We start from the raw sequence: 11,449 nt of genomic DNA on the forward strand, positions 1-11,449 counted from the left end.
TAGGTTTTATTTAAGTTAATTTTATTATGGATTTTTTGGATGTATATAATCATATAAGATAATATACAAAAAAGATTTTATTTGTAGTAATTGTGTCAATTCATTAATTAAATGTTTATGACCAATGACTTTTTTTAGTATTATATATATACATAATAATAGAAGGTTTTATTTAAGTTAATTTTATTGTGGATTTGTGCATGTGTATATAATCATATAAGATAATATAAAAAAAAGATTTTATTTGTAGTAATTGTGCCAATTCATTAATTAAATGTTTATGACCAATGACTTTTTAGAATTTTATATATATATATATATATAATATTATTAACACACCTTTTCTCTTTTGAAATTGGTCTCGACTCATTTTGGTCGAGTTTTGAGAAATGAAATTTCACCATGATCATTCATCAGTTCTTACATTATCCAAACTATAATTGTTCATTTACTATTAAAGGTTTTTAAAAAAAAAGTTTATCTCGCAATTCTTTCGTTTTGGTTAAAAGTGAACATGTTAACATTTTCAAGGTGAACCACCTCTTACAATTATACCAATAATTACCTTAAAGTTTATAGGTTATTTATTACTACTACTTCAAACTGACAAATAAGGTTTTTGCTTTTTTTATTTTTCATTTACTTTTCAAATACTCANAGTTTTCCTCCGCTTTTCCTCTTATATCTCGTAGACGGCTCGATGGATTTTCTTACTTCCAACGTTTTTCTGTTAGTTTAGGACCGTACTATATTAGAAAGAAGTCAAAAAATTTTTCCGAGTTTTCCTCCGCTTTTCCTCTTATATCTCGTAGACGGCTAACTGGATTTTTTTACTTCCAACGTATATTCGCTTATTTAGATAGATTGATACTTTTATTTACAGTATTATAAACAAACACAAAATTAATAATAAAAACGTATCAAAAATGACAAAAGGTGAGGTCGTGACCCAACATTTAATTAAATGAACTAAACTGATATCAAAATAGAAGATAAAATTTAGTTTCTTCTGATAAAAATACAAGAAAATAATAGAATAGGGATTTTGAAAAGTTTCAAATTGTAATGTTTAAAATAATTTTGTTTGATTTTCGTACTTTGTATTTCCTTTTTCGGCAACACCCCGAAATTTATTTTAATTGGAGTGGGGATAAACCTACCCTCTCCTAGTTTTTGGATGACTTTCTGGGGCAATACTTCTATAAATTCAGAGTGCTCTTGCTGCTCACCCTGGTTGTTTTTCGATTTGACTCAAAACGATAAACGATCATTTTTTCTAGACAGTGAACTTTTGTGCGAACTTGTTGTTTAATTGTTACAAATATGCAACGAGGAAAGGCTTTGGTCAATCTGGCGTTGTCAGGAATGTCAACTCTTGCAGAGTAAGTACATTTATTTTTATTTTTCCATACAGTAAGTACTTGTTGATATTACAAATTTAATAATAACTAATAACTTATTTCGTAAAGCTTGCGTAAAAAATTATATTTTGTTACCATAATATTTATGCATATTTTATATATTTCAGGGAAAACTTTTGTCTAATGCAAAAAGTTGAGGACAAAAAATTCTTCATAAAGCGTGAAAATGAATTAACGAAAGTCGGAAAACATGGCAAAGAGGATTTGTACAGTTTTTCTGATAAGGGAAAAAGCTGCCATGGTATTTTGATTACGAAAAACAGTAAGTAAAATTAATTAAAACCTTAACATCTTTCTGATAAATAAACCCATATTTCAGAATCCAAAAGTGAACTAGAAAATCAAATCTCCTTTTTAAAAATGTTTACGGAAAAACAAGAACATATTGGTGGTTTTGTTCGGACAGATCAGATCAGAGTTGGTAAATATTGGACCTCCTAAAATATTTAAAATAGTTTGACTCAGAGTTGAGATGTGTTTTTTATTTCTCAGATCAAGCACAAGCATCATCGTCTTCGACTGTGGCAATATCAAGAGATGAGGGAGATGAAACAAACGCTGACATTCAGATACCCAGTGGTAAATATATATTTTTTTGATAATATAAATAAATATCTAATAACTCCACAGACATCGATAAATCGCATGAAAAATATATTATTAGCTCCATTTTCTATTTCTTATTTCTGAAATAATCAAATTTTTAATTTTGCACTTAAAAATTTTAAATGAACACAACTTGTAGTTTTTAAGATCCTGAAAATAATACAAATTTGATTTGTTACAGAGCACGTTGAACCAACGCTTACACCTGGCTCATCTCTTGACAAATCCGATAGGAGCAGAATTAAATCTGTTTCACGTCGACTATTTCCGTCTTCTACCTCTGGTGAGTTGGAAATTTATGATTTTTTGCTGGGTATTCAAATGTAAAGAAAAATTAATTATTTATGGTATTTAAACAAATCTTCACATTACTAAAGTAAAATTATTATTGCTATGAAAAATGCTTTAACATCAATAGAATTTACTATCGTTATATCGTTATTATTATCGGCCTGGCCTCATCCCCGATCTACCTTTTGGAAAGAAAAAAATATATTTAAAATGAGAAGGCTGATTAATCACCAAAGTAAATGTTAGAATTTGCTATCGTTATTTCTTGTATAAATAGATGTCATAGGAGACCAACCTGGCGAGGGGACTTCACAGATTTTTCTTCCTCCAAATACGGAGTCACGTGAATTGACAAAAGCAACACATCGCAGTAAGTAATCTTTATTTGATTTATGCATGGGGAATTTACGTATTTTTTTCTGAAGGAAGCATACGATTGAAAATTGGCAAAACAAGTGGCAGTACTAGGTTTTTACCGCAAATCAAGTTTAGTTTGTTAAATAGTTTAATAACGACTTTTATTTTGTTCTAGTTTTGAGATATTCTTATTTTTATTTTGAAAATAGCATTTAGCCATTCGACTTGTAAAAAATAGGTAATTTTTTTCAGGAACTAGTAATAGGAAGGCACATTTTTGCAAGTTTTGCGATAAAAAAATTGTCTATCTATCCCGGCATCTGAAAACGGCCCACGAAGCAGAAGCAGAAGTTAAAAGATACGTTGAAGCGACAGGCTCGTATAAAAACCGTTTATTTGCAAAAATAAAGGGCGACGGGGATGAAAAATACAATCGAGAACATCCTCTGTCCCCTATTGTTTTAAAATGCAATAAGGTTGGAAGTAAACGACACTCTCGTATTCCATGCACATCTTGTAATAATCTCATTAGTTCTAAGAATTATTTTCCTCATTTAAAATTATGCAACGAATCTATATTTGCAAATAGGAGAGTAGAGAAACAGCATGCGAAAGTACGAGCTTTGTCATTACCTCCAACTTTGAATGATTATTTAAAAAATATTATAATGCCGAAATTGCGGGAGGGTAATACTCGGTCATTGTTATTAAAAGACCCCTACTTAATAGAGCATGGTAATATGCTGAGCGACAAATATGCTGGAGAGGATCAGCACAAAATGATTTTATCACATATTAGGACAATTTCAAAAATTATTTTCAAAATTAAGGAAAAAGTTTACATAAAAGAAAATGTAGTGCTTGATTCCTCCAGGGATTGTTTGACGCCCAAAACGTATGGTTATTTTGTGGAGGCTATTAGGGAAATGGGAGGTGCCGGTCAAGGCCCGGGGGGAGGTTACGCGAAACCATCTGTTGTGGACCAGTATGGAAGAACATTTCGGAATTTTGCTAAAACGGTGGCTTACAAACTTCGCTTAGAAGAAGATGCAAGTAACATTAAACAAGTTAAGGAATGGCAAGACATCTTTGATGATTCATTTTCCGACCGAGTTTCAAGTGTAGCTCGGAAGCAGGCAGACCGAAAGACACTTATACAACGTCAGGCCATTCCAATCATGGAAGACGTACAAAAATTAATTAATTTTGTTAAAATGAAATTAGAAGAATCCTTCACCGCGTTAGAGGGAGGTTTTAATGAAAAAGCTTATAGAATGTTTGTAAAAGTCCTGCTACTAAAATTATGGATCTTTAATAGGAAGAGGGTTAAAGAAATAGATCAAATCACTGTTGAGGATTGGTACAACGCCCAAGAGGTAGACGAGAGAAGCGATGAATACCTCTCTCTTAGTAACTCAGAAAAATTATTTGCATCTTCTTTTAAACGATTATGCGTGAAGGGAAAATTAGGAAGAGTGGTAGCTTTGTTAGTTTTAAAAGAGGATCTTAAGTATTTTAATAGAATGTTAGAGTTGAGATCAGTGGCCGACGTTGGACCAAATAACAGGTTCCTGTTTGCACGGGGGGAATCATTCGTAGAAGGAACCGCGGTGATGCGAGAATTCGCGAATGAATGTGGGGCTGAAAATCCTACCCTCCTAAGAGGGACCAAGCTAAGGAAACACTTGGCTGTAAGCCTTCAGTATGTCAGCTTAACAACTGAAGACTTAAGGCAAGTGGCAGAAACGTTAGGCCATCGGGAGGAAACCCATTTAAAATTTTATAGGCATCCTGTTTCTGCGTTACATCTCGGCCGGATTAGCAAGCTATTTACAGCGTTAGATAAGGGTAGAATTCAAACATTCAAGGGACAGCCTCTTGACAGCATTGTAATAGAAAATTTGGAGGATTTAGGAACTCAACCCTCCACGGTTCTTCCCAATACACCACCACAAAGCTTTCAGGAAGGCTTTATAAATCGGCAAAATTTAAATACTTCTCCACAACCTGGTTGCTCATACGCAGTACGAGATAGCCCTGATTACGAACGGGGGGAAACAGATACATCCAGTGAAGAGGAAATTCTGTTACCCCGCGGTGAAACTCCTGGGAGAAAGCGAAGACATGCCCCCCGATTAAGACAACGCAAACGTTTTCGTTGGTCGAAAGAAATAAAAGATGATTTGAGGGTGGAATTTAATGAGGAAATTAACAACAGTAAATTACCTGGATTTGATAGGATAAGGCAGGGGTGTAGAAAGTTATCGAATAAGCATAAATCCCTCCTTATTATGAGCCCCAAATTGGTCAGGGGGGCAATTAATAATATTATTCAACAATTAAAAATGAATAAATAAAAAATATTTTATTATAAAATTTATTATTAATCAGATGTCTTTTTGCAGATTACAACGTGCACCGTGGTTTCTTTTATCTGTATATTATATACATATATATTTTTTCTGTGAATATTTTGTCAATATTTTAAATTGATTAATTATTTAGTATTATTTTCCTTCAATAGGTTGTTGTATTACGTTTATTTGTTTGTTGTTGTATTTCTTGTTATTTGCTATTATTTATCACATTCCATACGCGGCGACAACCAAAAAAGTCAGTTTCCTCAAAATATTAATTTTTCTCCGTTTATGAAATGTAATGAATAATAAGATAAAAAGCATTCTCTTTTATTAATCATCTAGGAATTGCATTGCGTTGAGCGCTGAAATGAATTAGATGTTCACAGCACCCGGAGCCCAACCTCGGTGGTTGGACATAAAAGACCCGAGGTCTGACCACGGTCTGCCAACACCCGAGGTGGGTGATTCTCCAGGCCTGCCGGTAATGTGTTGCATAAACTGGAATTTACACAAAAAAATTTATTATTAATCAGATGTCTTTTTGCAGATTACAACATGCACCTTGGTTTTTTATTTATTAGAAGCTTTTTATTTAAAAATGATAAAAATAAAATACTTATGTCTATGTGTAATATATACATAAAAATTATAAATCTGTATGGGAATACAAATTTTTCATGAATTTTTTATATGTGAATATATAATGTTGTTCACGTTTTTCATAGTTTTTATTTCTTTATTATTCCCAATTCACTTTGGCATGCATCTATGCACAAAAAAAAAAAAAGATTTGAGTGTATGTAAAGTTTTATATTCAAAAAATTACATCATTATAATTGAACTTCACAGGTGTGAACGACACTTTATTTAAAAATTTCTTTTTCAAATCTAAAGAGAAAGTTTTTGTAAATAATTTTATATAAATCTTTTTATAACATAAAAGTAGAGAAAATGAAATATTAAAAAACGCACTCTTGGCGAAGATGGCAATTAGACACGTGTCTGTCGTAATAAAACTTTTTCCTCATTTGTTACAGAAGTAATGTAACAAGATGAACATTTATTTTATTTTAAATCTTAATAAGATCATAAGGGAAACATTTAAAATTTTTCTGACTACTTTCGTTTAGATCGGTTTAAAAATGAGTATAAAATGAATTCGAACTCGTTTTCCGAACAGAAACGTTCTCAGAACGCATATTAACGTTTGACGGGGATGATGTTCTTATGATTAAGAGCGGAATTGATAAAACAAGTTTAAAAGACATTATAAATGACTTAAATGTTGAAATTTTTTCGGACAGCATCAAATCATCCGATACAAGTGGAAAAGCGGGGGAAAACTCGGAAATTTTTTTGACTCGTTTCTCTTATAGTGCGATCCAAAAAACGGAAAAACGTTGGAAGTAAGAAAATCCATTCGAGCCGTATAAGAGATATAAGAGGAAAAGCGGAGGCAAACACGGAAAATTTTTTTGACTGCTTTCTCATATAGTACGATCCTAAACTAACGGAAAAACGTTGGAAGTAAGAAAATCCATCGAGCCGTCTACGAGATATAAGAGGAAAAGCGGAGGAAAACTCGGAAAAATTTTTTGACTTGTTTCTCATCTAGTACTATCCAAAACTAAAGGAAAAACGTTGGAAGTAAGAAAATCCAGCGAGCCGTCTACGAGATATAAGAGGAAAAGCAGAGGAAAACTCGGAAAATTTTTTTGACTTGTTTCTCATCTAGTACGATCCAAAACTAAAAGAAAAACGTTGGAAGTAAGAAAATCCATCAAGACGTCTACGAGATACAAGAGGAAAAGCGGAGGAAAACTCGGCAAATTTTTTTGACTTGTTTCTCATCTAGTACGATCCGAAACTAACGGAAAAACGTTAGAAGTAAGAAAATCCAGCGAGCCGTCTACGAGATATAAAAGGAAAAGCGGAGGAAAACTCGGAAAATTTTTTTGACTTGTTTCTCATCTAGTACGATGCAAAACTAATAGAAAAACGTTGGAAGTAAGAAAATCCATCGAGCCGTCTAGGAAATATGAGAGGAAAAGCGGAGGAAAATTCGGAAAATTCATTTGACTAGTTTCGTACGTACTTTGGCCCAAAACTAACGGAAAAACGTTGGAAGTAACAAAATCCAGCAAGCCGTCTAGGAGATATAAGAGGAAACGCGGAGGAAAACTCGGAAAATTTATTTGACTATTTTCCCAGCTAGTTCGGTCCAAACCTAACGGAAAAACGTTGGAATTAAGAAAATCCATCGAGCCGTCTTCGCGATATAAGAGGAAAAGCGGGGGAAAACTCGGAAAATTTATTTGACTGTTATAAATACAATTAACGCCAATAAATATATTGAAAAAATTATGTACTTTCACGTTGATATGTATATTGTTTTTTTAATGGACGTAAATAGTCGTATGCAAAGTACAAGGAAAATTCGGGAAATTTCCCCGCTGGAGGAACCCTGGGAGGTCGGCGATATTTTAAACGCATGAAAACTGCACGGGCGAAAAAATATTTAAAACGCCTGAATACCGTACCCAGTTTTGGTCCCGGCCCGGCCTCGTGCAGTATTCATGCCTTTTAGGTAAATATATATATATATCTCACATGGGCGATGACTAAACTTATTTGAGGTTTTCCTGTTGTGGGAGGTTATACACACTGCCACAACGGATTTACCACTTTTTCTCATTATCACAGCTTGTTATATATATATATATATATGAATTGTTATGATTTCTTTGGGGAGGGCTCTTGTATTGTTCTAAAATTCCAAGAAACCAAAATCATTATGTTGTAGTTCCCTATCAATCAGGTTGTATGCAATATTAATTTTCATTTTTCATTCATTTTCATTTTTAATGAGCACATGAATAGTATAAAACCCTATTCATCTACACCCTAACCACTTGGCCAACGCGGTCCTCTGAAATTTTGACCACTTTGCAATTTTCCTCATTATTGTCAATTAATAAAGCGATGGTCTTCCCCGGGATTAGGACCTAGAATCGCTAGCGAGGCAAATAAGGAGCCTAACACCCTAACCACTTGGCCCCCGCGGTCCCCTGAAATTTTGATTATTGTAGTACTATTGTTCGCTGAACTCTAGCGAAACAATACCCTGATCTAAATTATTAAAATTTTATACAAATGTTATGAAACAAGGGCTGATTTTACGTGAACAAAAGAGCAGAGTTATCGGGTTTTCGGCGAGATTAGAAAACCCCGGCTACACAATAGGTCCGATTACTTTGAACGCACGGCTAGCCGCAGTGACAAGTTGTCGTCCGGGGCGAATCAGATTCCGTGATTGCAGAATTGAAATTGTTCCTTTTTATTCTGCACGCCCGCACTCTGCGATCATGAGGTAATGAAGTGTCGCCACGTGTATGTCGGCGAATTGATTTGCCCGGTGGTGCTTTATCGTTGTGCGTTGAAGGTCTTTTAATCATGCGAATACCGGAAAAAAAAGGCAGCACAATAAGATGCTATGAAGAAATCGGTTCTCGCCCTGTTGATCTGAACGGGTAGGTGGTGCTGCCTAATTTGCAAAATGGTGTGAAAATCATAAATAATCCCTGGGTTTTGTATATTCGGAAACGCGCTAACCTTAAAATAATTACACCGGAGCTAATCTGACCAATCGAAAAGCGATAAATTTGTAAAATAACCGAACATAGTATTTTTGCTCCTTTTAATTTTATCATGTAATAATTGGTATAATTAATAATTTATAATTCCCAAAGAACGAGCGTGTATAATTGCGGTTAATATAATTTGCTCCAGTAAATCACTTCGTTTCTCTTGACTCTATTCTAATAATAATAATAAAGTAGGAAGTTTATGGGCCGACAAACACTTAGGTCATCGCCTTTCCTATTTCTTCTTTTTCTCTTCTTTCGCGCATATTTTGTTTTAAACTGCAGCCATTTGAGCGTCTCAATCTGGTTTCTGACTCTCTGTTTTTAAATGTGTACCACTTCGATATGCTAGCATCTCGTTTGTACCTCAGGTTGTCAAATACAGAGTAGAAACAAAACATACGATACATATATATATAACAAAAAACATAGATGTCTGGCCACATTTACTCCCCCAGAGTATTCGATATTCCTCAGGGAGTAGTTGAACCCACTCCATTCTCGCTAATAACTACTTTTACTCTCCAACCGACACACACTCAACCCAGGGTACTCGATATTCCTCGGGACAGGGTTACAACCAACCCCTTCCTTTCACGCTAATAAATAACATTCATTCCAATAATTGAACACAAACACAACACTCGACAGAAACATAGAAGTCTGGTCACATTCACTCCCCCAAAGTATTAGATATTCCTCGGGGAGCTTGTGTGAAACTATTGTAAATATTAATTGCATGACACGTGAAAATAACATTAATAAAAGGTAAAAGAATTCTTGAAGCCCAGCAGCTCCTCACATGATTAATTTATGTTTATTTATTTATAATATATTAAAATTATATATAATTAATAATATATAAAAATTATAATATACATCGACAGACAAGGTCCAAAAAAAGTGCAGTCATAATCAATAAAACATAATCAAAAGAATAAGGTAAAAGAAATAAAATAAAAGTAACAAATTATACAGGGTGTCTTTACTCAACGCATTAACTTACATAAAAAAGTAAACATAAACCATTCTAAACACCATATGGAAGAAAAAACACATATAAACCACGGTCTCATTCTCAACCCTTTCGCAGATAATATCATTATTCAATATCTATACCCAACACTTTATGTGTTTTTTTAACTATGTACAGTTTCCATCATACTACTCGTAATTCATGAACTAGTCATAATTGTCAAAATCCAAATAAGTATTGAGAAATGCGTTGCATTTGCTTTGAGAAGGTATCCTTCTAGAACTTTCAATTAAATTTTTGGAAACAAAAGAGAAACTAAATTTTTCAAAAACTGCTAAATTTGCTGTCAGATACCATTGTAATCTCCTTGAGCTATACAAGGGTGCTACGGGCCAATAACAAAAATAATCGAAATGGATGTGGTGGATATGCTATTGTTATTGGATACTCCCTGCTATATGAGGAGACGGAGGGCAAAAGAACGGAAATATCTGGTAGTCAGAGGTAATTCTTGTTTCGCATATCCCACAAGGGAACGTGATATTCAACTACACTAATTAGTTTTTCGGTGTCCATGGTGAAGTAAATGTAAAAAAAGTCAAAGTATTTACTTAACTTCCGTTGTTGTACAACAATTCGACCGAAAAATCTCATCTTCATGGAATCGTGCCGTCATCGTCCGTAATCGGGAGAATGCAGCGTCTTTAATGGACGCGATCCAATGCCTTCTCTTGTTGCTGGATTATTCAGCCAAGAAGCAAAGATCTTCATGTATCATTCTTCATATTTACAAATCTTTTATAAGCTTATGTTTGGACAATAGAATTGTCATAGCAGTAAGGAAGTGTAATACCGCTAATAGGATGATATAGGATGTCTTTTAGGAATGTTGCTCTTGGGCAGACCGCTGCCATATTACTTTCAGGCTACAAAAGAGATCAGGTGAACCCGTCAGAACAATCAAAGAACGTAAACGTTCATAAGAATGTTTACTCTGACTGACCACTTTTTCAGCTGACACACGAGTATGTCAGACCAGTCCACCTTTCAAATCATCGTGTTGTGAGTACTAATGTTGGTCCCGTTGGTCCCAGTCTTCACGCCCCATGTTCGACAGGCCGAGATTTCAGAACTTCTATGCCTGGGATACAGAATTTGTTTAAACTGTTTTGTTTTATAATTAGTATTTGTGGGCCTTGAGGTGTTATGGTGACCCACCCAAAAAATTGCTTTGGGTTGCTTAACATACCATTCCTTGAAATGTTCATATTGAGGAATTCATTATTCTGTAATGTACAGTTCTCATTTTTTTCTATTCAGACAGAACTCGTACCAATTGTAAACTTAGATGTAGTCATCTGGATATTCAGGATGGTATCAGCTCGACTGATTTATATGAACTGCCATGAAAGGCCAGTTGCAGATGCTCTGGATTTTTGTGACTTCATGTTTTACGAGACCAGAATGATAAATTAAGGTTCGTGAACCACCTAAAGATAAGATTTGATAGTTTTGCACTCATATACCTAATGAAAGACGGCAAATTTTAAAGAGCTTGGAGAATAGAGGAGTGCAGCAAAATCCGAAGACTGCCGAAATTTTTGAACTAGTTGATAAACGTGGACGTTCGTTCAAAGCATCGAAGTTTTGTTTATCGAGATGTGTTTCTCCACAGAATTTGAGTTTTGCAGTTCAGCATCCAAAGCATACATGAAGCATATGGGTTTGACTTATAATAAAATTGTAAGACAATCTATTTATGGTACCAGTGGAGTACATAGCCAATAAACTTTC

At 34.2% G+C, this 11,449-nt stretch overlaps 1 protein-coding gene across 1 annotated transcript; it reads left to right on the forward strand.

Moving 5' to 3' along the window:
- The first annotated feature begins 1,031 nt into the window (after positions 1-1,031).
- Positions 1,032-5,280, forward strand: LOC106668362. The gene is made up of 7 exons (XM_014397040.2): positions 1,032-1,382; positions 1,529-1,683; positions 1,741-1,842; positions 1,914-2,000; positions 2,209-2,310; positions 2,596-2,688; positions 2,928-5,280. The coding sequence occupies exons 1-7, from the start codon at positions 1,324-1,326 to the stop codon at positions 5,030-5,032; spliced, it is 2,703 nt and encodes a 900-aa protein (XP_014252526.1). The 5' UTR covers positions 1,032-1,323; the 3' UTR covers positions 5,033-5,280.
- The last annotated feature ends 6,169 nt before the right edge of the window (positions 5,281-11,449 follow it).

The sequence above is a fragment of the Cimex lectularius genome, unplaced genomic scaffold, assembly GCF_000648675.2.
Source record: "Cimex lectularius strain Harlan isolate CLEC.00 unplaced genomic scaffold, Clec_2.1 scaffold75, whole genome shotgun sequence".
NCBI lineage: Eukaryota > Metazoa > Arthropoda > Insecta > Hemiptera > Cimicidae > Cimex > Cimex lectularius.